This window comes from Canis lupus, chromosome 20 (assembly GCF_048164855.1).
Source record: "Canis lupus baileyi chromosome 20, mCanLup2.hap1, whole genome shotgun sequence".
Taxonomy (NCBI): domain Eukaryota; kingdom Metazoa; phylum Chordata; class Mammalia; order Carnivora; family Canidae; genus Canis; species Canis lupus.
The window spans coordinates 37151842-37172569 of record NC_132857.1 but is presented as its reverse complement, the minus strand read 5'-3'; the positions used below and the strand labels follow the sequence as shown (position 1 = coordinate 37172569).

The window sequence follows — 20728 nt, the reverse complement described above, 5'->3', positions numbered from 1 at the left end:
TCACCACTATTCTCTCCATTTCTGTCACAGGTCTTCTCCAAACAGGTGTCAAACATTTAATGGGGACCTATCTAACTCCAAGTACTCTGCTGGACATTGGAAGTCTAACTTGGAAATTTTCAACTTCCACCAAAAGTGTGACTATTTTAAGGGTGGGAGCTTTGGCTAATTTGATTTTATATTGCTAGCTCCTAGCCAATTACTGGCCGATCATCACTGATTAACAGATATTTGTTTAAAAGAATGAGTGAATGAAAGGAAAGTTCTCTGTCTGGGTGGTCCCAGATGAATTCATTCCAGGTGAATGAAATAACAGTCCTGTTTTCAAGAAGGCAAGATTAGCTGAGAAAAGACAAAAGGTGGAATATGGGCAGATAATTTGATAAATTGTATAAAATCAGTCGGTGAAAAAAATCAGTCAATGAAGAGTCAGATATTTTGCAGTTTTCACTGTAGTAAAATAGGTAGATAGAAGGGTGGGGCATGGCAGCTGCTTTCCTAAATTTACTCTCCAAAAGTAATCACTTTCCAAAAATGTTTATAGAAATAAGTTAACTTGGTGGTTGTTAACATTACTACAAAGGGACTGTTATGTGAATCCCAACACTACTCTGGGAAATGGAGTGAATTAACATGGAGAGAGGGGATATCTTAAACAGTACATGTATTATTTTATAATCATGAAGCAGTAAAAAAAATAACATGTTGAGAACTACGATGTGGACTTTCCAGCTTCTTCATATGGATTGTTCTTCATTTGAAGAACCTTCATATGGATTGTTCACGAAACAGTCAAAATTTTATTTCAGAAAATTCTCTGCGTGCAATATAGTATCTTAATTAGGATCCTAGAACATAAAAAGGACATTAGTGGAGAAACTGGTATTATCTGAATAAAGTTTAGCTCATAGAAACTAGTTTAGTGTTAATAGCAATTTATCAGAGTCAATGTCTTAATTTTGACCACTGTCTCATCACTATCTGAGTTGTTGAAATTAGGACAAACTGGGTGGAGGGTAGTATTTTTTGCAATGTTTTTGTAAATCTACAATAAATAAAATAAAAATGTATTAAAAACTAATCTCAGGGCACCTGGTGGCTCAGTGGTTGAGCATCTGCCTTGGGATCCTGGGGTCCTGGGATCGAGTTCCACATCAGGCTCCCTGTGGAAAGCCTGCTTCTCCCTCTACCTATGTCTCTGCCTCTCTCTGCGTGTCTCTCATGAATAAATAAAATAAAATCTTTTTTAAAATCCCAATTCTGAAGCCTTATCTCCACAACATACGGAGAAGCCAGGGTCAGTCTATGATTCAATCACTAGTGGTCAGACTGGAGGACCCTGCAGGGAGAGAGGACTCCCCACTCCCACCCCACCACACTTTTTCTGTGGTCCCGTATTGTTACTTAATAACATGTAAAGCTGTCTTCTCCAGTCTTTTCTCTGACCCCAGGTCTTTGCTAAGCTGTTTCCACAAAAATACCTCTAACACTGAGCAGCATGCTGCCCGACCCCTATCCATCTCTCTCTATTATACTACATCATCTTGTTTTAATGTCTTCCCAGCTTTTAGCCCCATGTAAGTTACCTTGTTGACTCACTTGTTTATCTGATTCATATTAATCTCCCTCTCTAGGCAGTAAGCTCCCTGAAAACAAAAAGCTTGCCCGTCTTTTTCACTGCCTGACCTTGGGAGCCCAAAGTAGCACCTGGCACAGCATTGGGGTTTTTTTTAAAGTCATAAATGAATATATTTCTTGTGAGAAAGGTTTCTATAATGTACTTCTGTACCCTCTCCACCTTCTAGAAGCTCTGCACCATTAATGCCTTAGAGAATTGTGGCAGCGCTCCCTGAAATCATCCCTCCCTTTCACAACCATTCATTAAGACATTTCTTTTTTTTTTTTTTTCATTAAGACATTTCTTAAGCACCTGCCATTGCTTAGTAAAATCCAGAGAACCAGAGTCAAGCCACATGAGGGGAGCAACACCCCACTTATTTATATAATATAGCACTTTTTAAGTTCCTATACACTAGAGTGGTTGGCTTGTAGCAACTAGCGTTTGAAAGTTCCCAGAAAAATCGCTTCAAGAGTCTTCATGCAGTGGTTAGAGAGAGTGAGTCAGTTACTTCTTTTTCAAATTCTAAGGAGTTTGTGAAATAGACTGTTTTCTTTTCCCAGTGAAGTCTTTTGTTGTTGTTTTAGAGAAGGAGGAAGAGAGAGAAAGAGGGAGTGGGAGCAAAGGGAGAGGGAGAGAGAATCTCAAGCAGGCTCCACACCCATAGCAAAGCCTGAGCTGGGGCTTGATCCCACAACCCCCAGATCATGACCTAAGCTGAAATCAAGAGTCTGGCTGAGCCGTCCAGGTTCCCTGGAGTGAGGCTTTTTTAAATTATTTAAATGAAAAAAAATCATACACGAATCTGCTGTTTATTATATAAACTCTTGTCTAAGGCTTAAAACCTGAAATCATTACTGAACCAAAGCGGGTCCGCTCCTTGGTGAGCTATAGACAGAAATCACCAGGTGATTGCCTCACAAGGTCACTTTATTTCTCCCATAATTTCCAAAGCATGACTCCCTGAGCAAGGGAAAGGAGGCTCCTTTCTTTAGGGCTTGGGATGATGTTCGGAGGGGAATTTCACATCATACTGAAGCTGAGATTAACTGTGGATTAACTGAGTTAATCACTTCAGATTAACTTCTGATTCATCTGTGCTGGCCTCATCCTCGGATGTTCCTTTTTCCGTGTCAGCAGTTCATTAGTGAGTTTCTAAAAAGTCAAGCACAAGCTTCTAGGAGGGTCTTGGGTTCAGGAGGTCAGCCCTGAAATCAGAGGGCCAAGGGGTCTCACAAGTGACAAAACAAAACTGAAAGAACGGGATGGCTGAGGCATGATCCATATTAAATTTAAGTGTTCGAATAATATTTAAATAAAGGCAGCATCTTCAATTCCCCGCTCTGCCCGCTGCTAGCACAGTGCATATGCACAGAGGGTATGGAATGAAAGACTGAGTCCCTATCCCCATCCCCACATGAGAGTGCTGAGCTGCCATGGGCTTCCCTCATCGCTGCATGGTTTGCCACAGCTTAATTTTCTCTCCTCTCCACATGCCAACTCTGTAAATTCCACGTGCATCTTACCCACCGTTCCATTCCCAGAAACGAGCACACACCTGTCACATTCTCCTCGCTTAAGAATTGCTAAATGAGTGAACAACTGATGAATGACTATATTCTGGGAAAGGAGACGTCTGGGATGGGGAATCCCGGGCAAGAGATTTCAAAGAGCTCAGCATACACTGCGTAGATGCTAAGACAGGCCCTAGAGTCCCAGACAAGAGGCATGTCAGAGGCACGTGATCAATTTCCACCTCCCCAAACCCTGGCAGAGGCTTTCTGAGATCTGATCTAATGATATCAACTTGTCTGTGAGGCCTGGTCTTAGAAATTCACTGTTAAAAGTGCTGGACTCTTGAGCTGCCAGGAGGGAGCACGGGTTTATAAACCCAAAAGCCACAAGGTCACACGACTTGTTTCCAAAGAATTGCCATTACCTGGCAGAGCGAAACTGGCCATCTAACAGCCCCATTATCGGTGTAGCTAGCAGAGCTTACATTAGCTCGATTTCAGCCCAAAGTGGAAGACTGTGCTGGGGGCGCGGGGGGGTGCAACTGACCAGCTGCCACTGCCGAAAGTCAAGAGCTGCTGGTGCTCCAGGAATTGGAGCAGGGCGTGCGGAGACCCCGCTTCCCAATGTCCTCCCAACCCTGCTTCAAAGGACTCTTAGCATCACTTAGCTTCAGAATCTGCTTTCCCAACAAATACACGAAATTTAGGGGGTTTTTAAAGATTTTTATTTATTTCTTCATGAGAGACACACAGAGAGAAGCAGAGCCGCAGGCAGGGGGAGAAGCAGGCTCCCTGCGGGGAGCCCGACGTGGGACTCGATCCGGGTCTCCGGGGTCACGGCCCGGGCTGCAGGCGGCGCCCACCGCGGAGCACCCGGGCTGCCCCGACATTAGACTGTTTCCTAGTTTCCAGCAGTGCAGGATACAAAGGGGGCAGCACACATGCCCGGAGACTCCCGGAGGCCTCCTGCTCGTCCTCGTTTCTTCAGCCTCCTCCGGGGAAGCTCCCAGCCCCGGGACCTGCAGGGGCCCTACAGGTGCAGCCCCGGGACACAGCGTCAACCGCGGTGGGGCCTCCATTCCTCCAGAGGGCGCTCAAGACTGCGGGCGCCAGGGGCCCCGGACGCATTTCCGCCCAGACGCATCCTTTTCTCGCGGCAACCTCCTAGGGGGGGGCCGTGACGTATTTCCGGTTGCCGCCGCACGTGCGAGTCGGGCGGAAGTGACGTCAACCCGGTAGCCGAGGGGTGGCGCCGCAGTGAGGGCGCCCGGCCGGCACCATGTCCCATCTACCCATGAAACTCCTGCGCAAGAAGATAGAGAAACGGAATCTCAAGTTGCGCCAGCGAAACCTGAAGCTCCGGGGTGAGTGCGCTGCGAGGACCCGGGGGCCTGGGGCCGGCGGCTGCGCGGAGCCCGCCCCTGGGCCGCTCTCCTCGGGCCGCGTGGGCCTGGCGCGCCTCCTGGGGTCCCGCGCGGGGCCGCTCGCCGCGGGGGGCGCCCCGGGTCGGCCCGCGCTCCCGAGCCTCCGTTGCTCCGCACAGAGTCGGAGCAGGAGCGCGACGCCTGGGGTCTCTAAGCGGGCCTCCAGCCGGGCTTCCAGCCCCAGCAGCTTTTCCTGCGCCTGCCTCCTTCTGGCTTCCTCGCGTCGCCTCGCCCGCCCCACCCCCTAGGCCCATTTCCAATCAGACACGTGGAACTTGCTCATCTGCGCGCACCTTCTTTCAGATCATCTGGTTAATGTCTGCGTTGCTTCAAAGGAAACTCCTTGGCTGCTTGGTGGGATTGGCTTCCCCTCCCCTCGTCCATCCTCTCTCGAGGCCTGGAGTGTATCCTGTTTGCAGCTCTGCAGTGCCCCCTGCACGTGTCCAGCGCGTGCCCTCGATTCCATTGCACCCAACTCTAGGTTATGAATGCCTCAGCCGCCTCCAGGTGTTTGCATCCTTCATAAAGACTTACTTACCTGTCGGTCACCTTGCTTACCTGCCTCACTTGCAGCCCTCCGTTCCTAACAGGGAGCCAGAGATCTTGAAGTTACCGCTTTTGGATCCCGTGTAACCTCAGCCCCCGAGGGCAGTGTTGGGAGGCATAATTCCTTACCCTACTTGGATTTCAGCACAGATGAGTTGCTTGAAAGGAAACCTGAAGAGGACAGGTTGTGGGTTTTAGAAATGGTGTGTGTGTGTGTGTGTGTGTGCGTGCGCGCGCGCGTGTGTGTGTTTCTGATGCCTATCAGTAGTGCAGCACTGCTATTTCTTGATACTTAAAGGTAACAATTGAAATTTTAAGAAGTGTTGTTACTTTTTATCCTATATAAACGGAAACTTTTTAAAAGACATCCTTAGGCATATATATATAAGGTAAATACGGGGACCGATAAGTGAATTTTCAATTCACTGCTGCAGAGGAAAGTTAAGGTTGAGTGTTTCGAAATTATAGGAGAAGCAGCAGTTGTGTGAATAGATGACAGTCTTTTCTAATCTATCCGTGAGCCATGTATTTATCAAATACCTGATATTAACATGTGTATTTGTAGCTGCCGTTGTCTGGCCCCATCCATTCTTTTTTTTTTTAAATTTTTATTTATTTATGATAGTCACAGAGAGAGAGAGAGAGAGAGAGAGGCAGAGACATAGGCAGAGGGAGAAGCAGACTCCATGCACCGGGAGCCTGATGTGGGATTTGATCCTAGGTCTCCAGGATCGCGCCCTGGGCCAAAGGCAGGCGCCAAACCGCTGCGCCACCCAGGGATCCCTGGCCCCATCCATTCAGATGTTTAACTTCACTGAAATTTTGCTGTCTCAGATTTTTTTTTTAAAGATTATTTATTTATTTATTCATAGAGAGAGAGAGAGAGAGGCAGAGACACAGGCAGAGGGAGAAGCAGGCTCCGTGCAGGGAGCCCGATGTGGGACTCGATCCAGGGTCTCCAGGATCACGCCCTGGGCTGCAGGTGGCACTAAACCACTGCGCCACCGGGGCTGCCCAGCTGTCTCAGATTCTTAACTCCATAAGGACAGAGACACAGTTTTTTGAAGTTGAATCGATGTAGCATTTCCTTTTCCAGCATTTTTCGTTAAAGGAAACTTACTTAATTTGGTAGAAGAATGCCATAAACTTAAGTGGTTTTAATAATGTACATGAAAGGGAATTAAAAGCTAAATCATTTCAGTCACAGACACCATGAAGTTTCTAACCTGAGATTCCAGCGTTTTAAGCAAACCTTCCCTTTGTCACAATGTGTTTTCCGTTTTTAAACAGGGGCCTCGGATGTGAGCTTATCAGAAACACAAAATGGAGATGTGTCTGAAGAAACAGTGGGAGGTGGGAAGGTTAAAAAATCTCTAAAACAGTCTGTGAACATGGGCTCGTCAGAAGCCCAGAATGGAGAGGTAGCTAAAAAAACAGTGGAAACTGTACAAATTAGAAAGAAAAAAAAGAAATCTACCATAATAGTCAATGGAGAAGCAGAAACACAGCCTCCCAATTCAGAATCAAAAAAAAAGAAGAAGAGAAAGAGAAAAATGGTGGATGATGCTGGGCCTGGTAAGTACTTCAGTTTCTTTGAACTTCAGGCATTGAAACAGTTTTCACAGTGTCACCATCTTTCTGTTATAATTTATTCATAACAACATGCAAGAATCCTTATACTCACTGGGATACCAGAAAATAACCTAGTAGCAAAAAGAAGTAGGGTGAGGGCTGGGATGTAACATTTATATAAGACACTGAGAAATGTGTCCTTTTGTATTTCCTAATGACTGAAGGAAACCTCATGCTTCAATAAAAGCCTCCTTTGAATTCTAGAAATTTGCTCTTTTTGACAATTGGCTAGGTTTTTAAACAGACCATATTATGGCACAGTATTTTAGGTTTATTACCTATTTTCAATCAAATGTGGCATTACACTGAAGACATCTGGGCTGGTACATTTCTTCCTTCTCGGGCCTTTATTTCAGAGGACTTTGCATTAATGATTATTTTTACTTACCACCCCCCTTTTTTTTTACTCCCAGTTTTTTTTTTTCCTACCATAAATTCTCCTCTTGAAAGGAGACTTAGTAATAATTTGGATATGCAACTGCAACGTGTATATAAAAAGAGCGAGTACTTCTGTATAAATGGAATGCTAGTTTCTAAGTGAGTAGGATAGCCAGGATAGGAGGAGGCCAGCTTCTTTTGGAAGATAGTTAGATTTGGATAAGCTTATATGAAGGATAGGCCTTTTAATTGAGATGTGAACAAGCAGAGATTTCAAGGGGGACTATAACAGGTGTCAAACTATCAGCCCGCTGCCTACTTTTGGAAATAAAGCTTTATTAGAACACTACAGTGCCTATTTGTTTACTTGGTCTTTATTAGGGCAAGCCATATGGCCTGCAAAACCTATAATGTTTACTCTGGACTTCTATAGAAAAAGTTTGTCAATGTCTGGGTTAGAACTTCGTATTCATCTAACTTAAATTAAGATTCCATTTAGAAAGGAGGAGCTTTGGATTTTTCCAAACATGCCTAGCCATCCTCATGCTGCCTGTAGATTGACCATTTCCCAGAAGGAGAGTAGTCAGATGCAAGGAAGAGGCCAGTCCTGAGCCACAGAGTCCTGAGTTCTGGTCCAGGTCAGTTCTGTTCTAACTAGTATAACTAGCTACCATGAATTTATAAAAGCCCTGCATGATAGTTAACGCATTTGATCCCGAGTGGAACATTGAAGAGTTGATGGGAGGTAAGGCTGGAAGAGTAGTTTAGGGCCCTGTTAGGAAAGCTGTGTGTAGAAGTGAAACGTCAGGAGGCCTTCCCCCTGCCTCCTCTCCCCACTTAGTTTCCGGGAGCTGCCAGTCACCCAGCTAAGGGAATTGTTGCACTTGCACTGAGGTCTCTCTAGTAACGTGAAGAGCCTTTGGGATTTCTGCTCATCTTTATACCACAGCTAGCTTTTATGAAAGATTTATATTTAATGGAATAGTAGGACAAATTAGTGCCTTTTAAGAGTTTGAAAAACCATTAATCATAGCCCTTTTTTCCCCTCTGTGAAATACATAGAATTTGATGTAGTTAGTATATTTAAATTGTTTCAACTTTCCAAAAATGTCTTGGTCACTTAAGATGCTACAATAGGCCTAAAAAATACAGTTTGTTGGTGAATCTCCATGTCCCCCCTATAGATTACATGTACATTAATTACATGTAATTAAATTTTTAGTCATGAAAAAGACATTCTTCACATCTTGAAACCAGAATGTGTTAAGCTTTTGAAAACATGCCTCTTTGCATTACAGATCTTTTTATTTTGTGATCCATTTGGTATTATATTTTAACAAAAAAATGGGGGGGGGGTGTCCTTTAAAACCAAAGATACCAAAAAATCAAAAACTGAAGACAAAGGGGACTCTGAAGAAGGGACCCAGGCTCCTGAAGAGACAGAAAACAATGGGGAGAAGCCAGATGATGAGGAAGAGGACAGTGAAGTGCCCAGCCTACCCCTGGGACTGACAGGTAACTTGAGAAAGTTTTCCACAGAAACCTTAAATATGTCATGCCTTCTGGATTCTAGTTTGAAGTTTCAGTTGTGATTTTTAATTTACCTAGAACAATTATATGCAATTTTTTTTTTTTTATCTAGCTGCTGCTTTATCTACTTAGTGTGCCTTAGTTCTTGTTATTTCTTTTTTCCTTTTATGCATTCTTAGCACTAAATATTTTGATAAGCACACCAACAGCTTCTCGGGTCCTCTAGTCCTTTGGTTTATTGTTTTCTAAAGATCATTCCATTTTGTAGTAGGAAGATCGTTGGCACAAGTCTAGAGATCTGAGGTTTAAGTAATGCTGGCCCAGTTACTAGTAAGGAAGGATGAAAATCACATTATTAAGGGATTTTGGCCAGGGTAACTTCCTTTGGCCTCTGTTTCTTTATAAGGTCAAAAGTTTGGGCAAAATCATTTGATCCAAACCAGAAATGTGTAAGAATTCCTTGGGTTTTTCAGTTTGGGTTTTTTGTTGTTGTTGTTGTTGTTGTTGTTGTTGTTGTTAAAATACTGAGGCCTGATAACCCCAGGCTTATTTAATCAAAATTCAAAGGTTATGGCAGCAGTTCTCAACCAGGGCAATTTTACTTCCAGGAGGGGTGACCATGTCATCCCAGTTTACCCAGAACTTGACTGGTTTTTGCATCTGATGTCCTGCATCCCATAAACCTCCTCTGTCCCAGACAAGTCTTGAAGGGTGACTTTCAACATGTTTGGTTCTTAGAACTGAGGGCAGGCCACTATCATTTAGTGGGTAGAGGTCAGGGAGGCTGCAGAACACCTGATAATGCATGGACAGCCTCTCACAACAAAGAATTATTCAGGCCAAGGTGGACAATCAGCAGAGCATGTGTGGGGTGGGGGCTACCCCAGATGATTTTGGTATCTTCCCCTGCTCAAGAATCGTGCACATTTGACATGTGGGTTCAGTCTAATGGTGTGTGGCTATATCTGACCTTCTTAGTTGTTTTTTTTTGGAGTGAGATTAACTTGTGGTTGACTTCATACTCAGTTTCTACTATACTGGATGCTTTCCATTTGTATTTCAGATTTCCTAAATATTTAATATCTCTCTGAACCACCCCCATGCTTGGTATTTTCATTTCATACAAGCCCCTTTATTATACCTCCTCTCCATCCTTTACTATTTTGTTACAAGATAGGTTCTAGACTTTACACGGCCGTCAGCAGTGGAGAAACTTCAAAAAAGGATCTTTATCTTAGTATTGTATAGAAATGGTTGGGGTTTAGTCCTCCTTACTGGAAAAAGTTTTACTAAGTTTGATTCCCACCCAGTGATGTTTGCAAACAGCAGAACTATTTTACATAACTATAGCAGCATTAACTTAGAAGATAAATTTGCTAACGATAAACCTTCTTTTATTTAGGAGCTTTTGAGGATACTTCATTTGCTTCTCTTTCTAGTCTTGTTAATGAGAACACTCTGAAGGCAATAAAAGAAATGGGTTTTACAAACATGACTGAAATTCAGCATAAAAGTATCAGACCACTTCTGGAAGGCAGGTATGATTAGATTATCATTGATGTTTGGTCATTAGTGCCTATTTTTAGCACTAGTCGTTTAGAAGAAATTGGGAACATATTCTGTTTTGCAACAACAAAAGTATTTATGCTTCATTAAAGGCATTAAGTTACTGATGTTTGAAGAAAAGTGTTTCTGTTTCATAACACAATTCTTATTTCTGTATTTAGGTATTTAATCTCTGTGATTGATTTCAGTGATAAAGAAGCTAGGGACTTTTTCTTACTCGTTTTCTAGTCTTGATGTCTAAAATGTGATAGTACATAGTAGATATTGAGTAAATGCTTGTTGAGTAAGGAGACGGTCTATTCCTTTCCATTTTTAATATTTAGGGATCTCCTAGCGGCTGCAAAAACAGGCAGTGGCAAAACGCTGGCATTTCTCATCCCTGCAGTCGAACTCATTGTCAAGTTAAAGTTCATGCCTAGGAATGGTGAGTCTCTGATCTGATTGTTTTTGCCAGTATCTCACTAGAAGTTTATTGTAGCTATTGAGGACTCCTGGTGATAACAGCGGAACTTATACCATCTGTCATTTTTTGCCTTTTAGGAACAGGAGTTCTTATTCTCTCACCTACTAGGGAACTGGCCATGCAGACTTTTGGTGTTCTTAAAGAGCTAATGATGTACCATGTTCACACATACGGGTTAATAATGGGTGGCAGCAACAGATCTGCTGAAGCACAGAAACTTGGTAACGGGATCAACATCATTGTGGCCACCCCAGGCCGTCTCCTGGACCACATGCAGGCAAGCCAACACTAGTATGGGGTACCCTGTCTCATTGTCTGTGTGAAACCTAAACCTGACAGCTAATCAGTTTTTGCTTTTGTCTTGTTAGAATACCCCAGGGTTTATGTATAAAAATCTACAGTGTCTGGTTATTGATGAGGCTGATCGTATCTTGGATGTTGGGTTTGAAGAGGAATTAAAACAAATTATTAAACTTCTGCCAAGTAAGTAGGTAATATCTGCATGTGGTTTGCAGAGTAGTTGTTGGAAATGGATGAGGGTTGTTCGTCTATGAAAACTGTTAATACTGTAATTTTAATAGAGCCAAGTGAAGTGGTTGTGCCAGTCATCCCTGGAGAGAGTTTGCAATACAACTTATCAGTAACTTCTTGCAGTGGTTTTGCTACTTTAGAGGTTATAATGCAAGTCAGACAGTTCTAACATAGGTCGACTCCCGTCTGCCCCCACTACCCCTTTTCCCTTTTTTCACCCAATCTGACATCTCCTAGGTAGCCATAAAGGTGTTGCCTTCTGTATTGTGTTTGAGTTGTCCATACCTTCGTTACCGTACTTGCAGCATTATGAACTGTTTATAATAAGGTCATGATTCCATTTATTATATGGTTTTTTCATGCTTTATTGAAGTATAATTGATATTGCAAATGTCTGTACATGTTTTAAATATACAATTTAAGTTTTGACATGTTTACACCTGTGAAACCGGTCACCCCTATCAGTAGAGAAAACATTCTTTCACCATTAAGTATTATCGTGTTAGCTATAGATTTTTTTTTTGTAGCTACCCTTTACCAGATGGAGAATGAGAATGATCCCTTCTGTTCCTGATGTTCTGAGTTTTTTTGTTTTTATTTGCATATATTACATTGCTTTTATTAATCCTGAATGGCATGCTACAGGTACCGTACGATGTGTACATTTATTCATTACAAAATGGCTTCCAAACCATTAGAAATGAAATTGCAATAACAGCATAAAACAGGACAGTAACATCACAATCAGATGTTAAATCTATCAAATGCTTTTACCCTACTAAATTAGATGTTTTTTCCTTTAAATTTTAAATCTGTTAATATAGTAACTTATATCGGTTAACTTTTAAATATTAAACACTTGAAGTAAACCCCACTTGATCGTGATTCATTATTCTATGTGCTATATTCAGCTTTGCTAAAATTTTGTTTAAAAGTTTTGTTTAAAAGATTGTGTCACAAATCATTATTGGGTTTGGTATCAGGGTAATGGCTGGTGTCAAAGAATGAGTTGGGAAGTAACTCTTCAAATCCTGGAGAGATTGTGCAGAATTGGTAATATTTTCTACTTAAATCTTTGATGGAATTCACCAATTGAAGTCTTTGGAGCTGGATTTTTCTTTATGTAACATTTTTAACTACGAGTTCCGTAATAGATACAAAGCTATTCAGGATTTCTATTTAATCTCAAGTGGGCTTTAGCCATTTGTCTTTCAAGGAAATTTTCCATTTTATCTAAGTTGTTACATTTATAGTCATAAAATTGTTCGTGATACTCCCTTCTTAATATGTAGTGATATCACCTGTCCCATTCCTGATAGTTCTACTCCGTATTTCTAGTTGTAAGGTGATGCTAAAGATTCCCTGAAATAGTTGAGTTATTTTTATATGTATCTGTTTCAGCACGCAGGCAAACCATGCTCTTTTCTGCCACACAAACTCGAAAAGTTGAAGACTTAGCAAGGATTTCTTTGAAAAAGGAGCCATTGTATGTTGGTGTTGATGACGATAAAGCTAATGCGACAGTGGATGGTCTTGAGCAGGTACTTTTCATCAAGATCTTACATTTAAGGATCATTTTTGGTGTGTATTTGCAGTTGTTTTGATCATCCAAAAAGCAGATGAATTAATGAACTTTTAATTCAGATACAGTGAATTGGGTTATTGTCTCACTGGCATCATGAATCTTGAACTTTGAATAGTTTGGTCAGCTCTCTTTATTCTGCCTCTTAATACTGTTTGCCGCAAGAAGACATTAATCACTACAGATTGTAAATGCAGTTAAGAAAAGAAGCGTATTGGGATGCCTGGATGGCTCAGTGGTTCAGCATCTGCCTTTGGCTCAGGTTGTGATCCCAGGGTAGTGGAATCAAATACCACATCAGGCACTCCAGGAGGAGCCTGCTTCTCCCTCTGCCTATGTCTGCCTCTCTCTGTGTGTGTCTCATGAATAAATAAAATCCTTTTCTTTTTTAAAAAAAAAGTGTGTTATTTAGTGATCTTCTACTCTAAGATACAAGGTGAGTTAGCAGATGGAGAGGCTGGTTTCAGGCACACTACTGTGAAAAGTTGGAAATGAGGTGGCATTGAGATCCAAATTAGGTAGACTAAAAACAGAACTTTGAGTCTTCTGATGAAAAACTATTTCAGGGATCCCTGGGTGGCGCAGCGGTTTGGCGCCTGCCTTTGGCCCAGGGCGCGATCCTGGAGACCCGGGATCGAATCCCACGTCGGGCTCCCGGTGCATGGAGCCTGCTTCTCCCTCTGCCTGTGTCTCTGCCTCTCTCTCTCTCTGTGTGACTATCATAAATAAATAGAAATTAAAAAGAAAAAGAAAAAAGAAAAACTATTTCAAATAACTATCTCATTTAAAAACTTTTTGTTGGTTGTATATTTTAAAAGATGTATTCACTCAGCTTTGTTATCTTGTTTAGGACAGTGCACTTTTGCTGTAGTTATTTGAGATCTTGCTATTAAGGACCTTTATAAAAATGAAGCATTGCTTATGCTTTGATGGTTCCAACGAGTAGGTGTTACTTTATTATGGCTGCACAAACTGGTAACCAGAAGTCTATAATCTCAGAAATACAAAAATTATTGATATCCAGTGTTTGCACCCAATAAAAGGAACCAGAAGAGCTAAAATGAGTGTCAGTTTATGCTTTGTTTTAATAAAGACAGTAATTTTGGTAGAGGTAAGGCACGATGGTGTATATGGAATGTTTATTTGTGCTCTCCAAATTACATTGGTTTATGAACCTGAAAATGTCTGATTATTTTTTTATCTATTTACTTGAACCACTTCTAGGGATATGTTGTTTGTCCCTCAGAAAAGAGGTTCCTTCTGCTCTTTACATTCCTTAAGAAGAACCGGAAGAAGAAGCTGATGGTCTTCTTTTCATCCTGTAAGTCCGTGAAATACCACTATGAGTTGCTGAACTACATCGATTTGCCTGTCTTGGCCATTCATGTAAGTGATCATCATGAGTTTAGTAAAACACAGTTAACACTTACCCAGTCGTATAGATTGTGGGGTTTGTGGTATCGCCCTCTAAATGTGGAATGATCCCATGTGGAGGGAGCTTTGCCGGGTATGAAAGGGTAGGGACCACAAAGGGGTAAGACATACCACCGACTTAAGGAAATAAGATACAGGCCAGAGAGTGAAATTGAAATGAAGCAGGTTAACAACTCCGTAGCTGGGGGTTCTTGTACAATTAGACCTCCTAGAAAGGACCTCAAGTTTCCAGCTCTAATGGATGCTTTGATTTGATTCTAGGGAAGGCAGAAGCAAAATAAGCGTACAACCACATTCTTCCAGTTCTGCAATGCTGATTCGGGGATATTGTTGTGTACAGACGTGGCAGCTAGAGGGCTGGATATTCCTGAAGTTGACTGGATTGTTCAGTATGACCCTCCAGATGACCCCAAGGTAACTGGCATCCGCAGTGGCTCTACATTAAGGAATGAGCTTTCTGGTTTCCCTGAGACCTCCCGTATTTCATACTCAAAGGTGTATCCCATAGTCATTCAGGTCATGTTTTACTCTGCACTGACCGTGGTATTTCTCTGGTGCTGATGATATTTAGGGCTTTTGCAGGACCCAAAAGGAACATGTAAGATTTGAGAGGCCTCAGTGAGGTTGGAGTTAGGAATGTCATGTGCTTGCTTGGAATGGTCTATTAAGAGCAGTAGGTGTTAGAAGAAAATAAAATCTGCTTCCAGAAATAGGTAAGATTCTGTGCCTATGTAGTAAAATAAATTTTACTAAATATTTTCAACAAGCAATAGGTTACATAAATTGTCAGCTAGCAGGAAAACACGTTGAAAATGTTATTTTGAAGATGAAGCACACTTAGTAGTCATTAGATCACAGAGTTAATGTGAAGATCAGGTCCAGTGACTATTGGGCCTCCGTCATTGCGCTGTTACCTCTTTGGTCATGGCACATGCAGACGCCGGGGACGTGGCCATGGTGTGTGTGGCACCGCCCTGTGGGAGGAGCACCATCTAATCCAGATGTGCTGACACGCTTCTGTTCGCCACCATGCAGGTCCTAGAAAGGCAGGTTCCCATGGAACTTAATGTATTAATTCAGGTTTTCTCTCTCCATCAAAGGAATATATTCATCGTGTGGGAAGAACAGCCAGAGGCCTAAACGGAAGAGGTCACGCCTTGCTCATCTTACGCCCTGAAGAGTTGGGTTTCCTTCGTTACCTGAAGCAATCCAAGGTAAAGATCTTGGTTTGGAAAATTTTAAGTGGGAACCAATGCCTCTTGATAGGAATTGTGTGCCAAGGCCAATGGCTTTAAGCACCATTTCAGGATGGGTCTGAGGTATTGGGAGTCACTGCGGTGCTATGGGAACAAAGCAGTTAGGTTGGGCAAGGGAGATTCAGTGCGGGTCTGGCCTCACATGAACAGCCCTTGACCTCTTGTCAGGCACTGTGTCCCAGCGTCCCCAGGCGCTGTCCCTTTCCCCGGCCCTGTTTGAAAACACCTCTGCCTCTCCTAAGCATCTTCACACCTGGTCACTTCCACCTGCCCTCCCTTGCTACAGCCTTGTTTTCATGATGACTCCATTCACTCCTGCCTCTTTCTCCTCCTCCTCCTATACCCTTCTCACTGACTCTGTTTTACCTCTGTCTCTCCCATTACCATCTCAAGTCTCCCAGTAAAAAAAAAAAAAAAACCTTCAACCCTAAAACCCACTTTCCTTCTTCTCCCTTTGTCATTGCTGCTGATGATTGCCTTTCTTCCTTCTGTTTTGGAAAGGTTTTGGTTTTTTTTCCTCTATTTCATCTCCACTCACCCTGATCCCCAGCCCACCCTCATCTGGCTCTGACCTCCGATCTTGTGCACACCCATCAAGCCTTCTCTTGACACTCTCCCCTGCTTTGGCCTCCCTTGCCACTGTATTACCAGGTGGATTTTCTTCCACCTTGTAGGTATGTGCAATTCCCTGAAATGGCCTTTTCATCTTGTCCCTAGAATGCCTTTTTCTGGATCTTTAGGATGCTTCTGTTTGAGTGAGCTGTGCTGTCTTGTGGGATGCCATCACTGATCTCCTGTGGTTTGTGTTCCCACACCGCAAGTGCTCATCCAGCTGTCGTCTTACCCCCTACCTGTCTTCTCTGCAAGACAGGCCCTGAGGGTGGTGTCCAGAACTTGGTGGCTATTTTTCCAGCACCTCTCCAAGGTCTGGCATTTTTACAGTTATAGGTGATGACTGGTGAGAGATCCTTCTTGTAGGAGTATGTGGTCTTCATGAGCTCTGGTATCACAGACCCCAGTCACGGGGCTACATGGTCCTAAAACAGCTCTCGACACAGAGGGAGGGGCTAGTGGTCCTTCTGACTGGAAGCATCGTGCTGCCTCATGTTAGATCCATAGAGGTCCTTCTGTAGAGAAAAGGGCTTTGTTTATTCACTTTCCCTGTCCAGTTCCTCACCTTTCCTTTCAGGAAGGTTCCTCAGCACAATGCATGTGAAGGTAGCAGAGGTAGGAAAGCTTTCCTTTGGCTTCGGGAGACCAGAGGAGCAGCTGTCTGTCCTGAGGGAGTTGTACATGCCTGGCTGTCCTGGTTCTTCATGGCACGGGATGCTTGTTATTGCTCGATCATCTACATGCCTGATATTGATCCATCCTGGCTTACTAATCTCCATGCTTTTGTTTTCTAGGTTCCATTAAGTGAATTTGAATTTTCCTGGTCCAAGATTTCTGACATTCAGTCTCAGGTATGTTTGGTATTTTTGTTTGTGTGTTTTTGTTTAAAAAAAAAAAAAAGTTTGTGAGGAAGAAGTAGCCTCAGTTGGTAATCATTGTCCTCTGACTTTCCCCTTTCATAAACCAGGTTTGGACTGTGTGATCTTTTAGGGTTCTTGCTATGCTGTTTACCGGGTTCCTGTGTTCCCTACCTTATTTCTGTTTATACCTTACAAGAACTTTGTCATTATTCTTACTGTGCCCTGATTTTATAAGTATTAGAAAACTTGGATCAAGTGTATTGGGACAAATTTTTTTTACAGGTTGGTTTTATTCTAATATATATGAAGTTTGTTTTGTATTTTATTGAAACCAGTGTCTTCTTCATTTCAGCTTGAAAAATTGATTGAAAAGAACTACTTCCTTCATAAGTCAGCGCAGGAGGCATATAAGTCCTACATTCGAGCATATGATTCCCATTCTCTGAAACAGATCTTCAATGTTAATAACTTAAATTTGCCTCAAGTTGCTCTGTCGTTTGGTTTCAAGGTGCCTCCTTTTGTTGATCTGAGTATCCTTTTTTTGTTGTTAGGAACTCACCCAGGAACTGAGAGACAGTTGACAGAGGGGCATTTGGGCTTAGCGTTTGGTTTGGTGTCCACTCTGGCTGAGGTCTGGAAGCCCTGAAATTCATTCTGATCATTATGTGCTTGTCAGTGCTAGCACATGGCGAGTGGGGATGAACTGTCACAATGGAGATTACAGAAACAAGACAGCCTGTGGTTAAAGCCTTTGAAAACAAAGGCAGATGGTGAGAGCCAGAGAGTTGTGCTTTCCAGAGAGAAGCACAGAGGGGTATAGTTGCATGCAGGGCTCAAGTGGTCGTGCCGCTTCCCTGTATGAAGTCGTGGAGAGAAGCATGCCCTGGAGCTGAAAAGAAATGGTGGGACCTTAATTTTTATCCTGTCAGAGCCATTGAAGGATTTCATACAAGGAAGTTGCAAGACTAGCAAAAGAAAATAACACTTACATGCTACTCAGGGTAAAAGGCAAAGGAAACAGTTCCAGTTGCTGCTGTTGCAATTGCTAATCTATACTTTATCTTCACGTTTTCCACCAAGAAAACAAACAGTGAAAGTTTGGCCTTAAGTTAGCACCATGACATTGACTCCCAAATGGACGAGACTAGGGGGTCACCATCCTCATCATAGGCAGTGGGTAAATGCCTGTTGTGATGAATACTTCTTGAATCATGAGGAAGGAAGAGCAACTCCTCCAGTAGCTAAGCATTCCTGAATCCGTTCAGAACAGAGCTGAAAGTCACTTGTTTTGACACTGAGGGTGGTTTTAAATGTGTTTCTATAGACTTGATGGTTTAGGTCTCAACTTCTTATAATAAGTGTCTTCAGTTTCTTTGTGCAGAGAAAACAGTATGACTGTTCCATTGGGCTTAAAAGTCATACCTGCTCGTTTTTGTCCATGGTCACATGACCACTGTAGACTTCCTGGAGATGTGTCACGTAGGTTTATGGTTATGTTTTCGTGGTGCGGGGAGGGGTTGTGGTAGTGGAACAGCAGTGAATGTGCTGGTTTGTTCTATGTGTGGATATTAGAAGATGGGAGTTCATTGTCTTCATGTTGCTTGATTTCCTTAACCTTCCCTTCAGATGTGAACAGCAACGACGGCAAACTTAAAAAGAGAGGAGGTGGTGGCGGCTTCGGATACCAGAAAGCCAAGAAAGTTGAGAAGTCCAAAATCTTCAAACACATTAGCAGGAAGTCCTCTGACAGCCGGCAGTTCTCCCACTAAAGACACACCTTCCTTGCATCTTGAATAGCTTTGTCCCGAAATGGATTTTTTTCCCTTTTTCTAACTAAGGAATTGTTGTGGCTTCAGGATTGGGACTGGTGAAACAGCAGTATGAATTAATGTTGCAGCACTGGACATGGATACTTCCAGGAAATACTTCTCTTATTTGGGGGGTGTAAAACAGAGTTCAGTTTCTCTAGGTTGCTCAAGGGCAAAGCAAGAGGCCTTTTGGCTTTTGTTGTGATGAGAGAGTATTTTAAATCTTTCATCTCCAAATTAGTCATGATTGTTTGGTTTGTTTGTTTTTTTTAGAGGGTTTTATTTTTTTATTTTTATTTTTTATTCAAAATCAGTTAACATATAGCCTATTATTCGGAGGTAGAGTCAGTGATTCATCAGTCTTGTGTAACACAGTGCTTGTTGCATCATGTGCCCTCCTTAACGTCCATCGCCCAGTTCAACCTTAGAAGGCAGTAACCTGGTGCACTGAACAGATGCTAGGGGTGGTGATTAAGAAGATTGACTCAGGTTTTTTTGGATTTGGTTGATTCTTGGACCTTAACCATAGTTCTTGACCTCCCCTGATAATGCTACTGTGGCTAGGAAGCACCTTATATTAAAGTTGGCATTCGTTTTTATATATGCCAGATTTTAAAGCAATGGGCCTCTCTCCCCTTTTTTAAGAGCAAGAAATGTGGGCTGTCATTGTTACTTGAATAAAAGCACCTTTGGCATTCTAACATTTATTGGGAACAGTGGGAATCCGATTTTCGAGCCTCATTTATACCAATATAGGTGTAATACTCTGCTCTTCTCCATTTAATAACTTAGCAAACCTTTTTGATAAAGGCACAGAGTGATAACACAGTTCAGTCAACTTTGTTTCAAGTGGTTTGAATTTTGGTGAACCCTTCCAATTCTGCAGAGTACTCAGGCAAAGCATCGTTTTGAGAAAAAGGGCCCCTCTTATGTCTATGAAACAAAAATAGGTTTATGATGAAAATTGGAAAGGAACAGAGTTCAGAAAGAGCAGCAAAGTTGGGGGTTTCATCACGTGGAGTTTTTCCTGTAGGAACTCTTGATTTCTGGAGTGTTTGATGTGTCTTGTGTTATTTCCAGTGCATTTTATAATTATAAAATGGTTATTACATTTTGATCAATTTGAAACCAAAGTTGCTAGCATCATTTTGTTGTGCCAATTAATATTCATAGTTTCCTGTTAAATGTTAGTACACTGAGAACATTGAATATGGAGGACGGAAACAGCCTGACAAAAATAGCATCCCAGTATTAAAAAAAAAAAGTGATACTCTGTGTCTGGGCTTGACCACTGTTCCCCTGGCTGGATCTGTCCTGGGGTTCAGGATTTGACTGCTGGACTCCTGGCATTTAACAATTCTTCATCTAAGATATCCAGGAACTTGTTCTCTTTTTTTGTTTCAGAAGAAATTATTTCTCAAAAAATACACAAAAAACAAAGGGAAATCTTGCTTTTAATCAAAGAGCAGGAGTAAAAACTGAATATTTTCGTACATAGCCATCTGGTGTTTTGTATATATACTTTTAAATTTTCTATCAGAACTGAAGTCATCCTCTAGCCCCTACTTGTAAACCGCTTATTTCATAATGTGTCAATTTTCCTGTCATTAAATTAATTACATCGATTTTATATTTCATTTATTACGGTGTCTTGTTAACCCTTACTTGGTCTGCCTAGACCAAGGTTCTAGGTACCTGCTCATCACAGAGGGAGTTTCCTGTCTTAGCATGTTTCATGCTCCTGTTTGTCCTGCCATGGGTGACATCCAGTGTAAGGCAGTCTACGAAGATTTTATGAGATAAGTACATTAAAAAAAGGTTGAAAGATTGTTTTTTCTATAATAATGGTTTTTATTTCAGGTACTTACTGAGTCAGGAGGTTCTGCTGGCAGGATGGTCCAGACTAGGGACCTCCAGAAAGCCAGCCTTGACCAGTCTGGCCAGGATTTACATGTGAGGAATCCACTGACTAGA

At 42.2% G+C, this 20728-nt stretch overlaps 1 protein-coding gene across 1 annotated transcript; it reads left to right on the top strand.

Moving 5' to 3' along the window:
- Window positions 1-3962: 3962 nt before the first annotated feature.
- DDX18 (DEAD-box helicase 18) lies at window positions 3963-20379 on the top strand. The gene is made up of 14 exons (XM_072788946.1): window positions 3963-4496; window positions 6393-6677; window positions 8487-8627; window positions 10045-10180; window positions 10532-10632; window positions 10749-10948; window positions 11040-11154; window positions 12604-12743; window positions 14009-14170; window positions 14480-14632; window positions 15319-15432; window positions 16881-16937; window positions 17299-17476; window positions 18573-20379. The coding sequence occupies exons 1-14, from the start codon at window positions 4412-4414 to the stop codon at window positions 18713-18715; spliced, it is 2010 nt and encodes a 669-aa protein (XP_072645047.1). The 5' UTR covers window positions 3963-4411; the 3' UTR covers window positions 18716-20379.
- The last annotated feature ends 349 nt before the right edge of the window (window positions 20380-20728 follow it).

Excerpts from the sequence above, each read along its gene's own strand:
- DDX18 (XM_072788946.1), top strand. The coding sequence starts at position 4,412 with ATGTCCCATCTACCCATGAAACTCCTGCGCAAGAAGATAGAGAAACGG. Across the intron at positions 4,497-6,392 it reads GCGAAACCTGAAGCTCCGGG|GGGCCTCGGATGTGAGCTTA; the intron begins GTGAGTGCGCTG and ends GTTTTTAAACAG. Across the intron at positions 17,477-18,572 it reads GCCTCCTTTTGTTGATCTGA|ATGTGAACAGCAACGACGGC; the intron begins GTATCCTTTTTT and ends CCTTCCCTTCAG.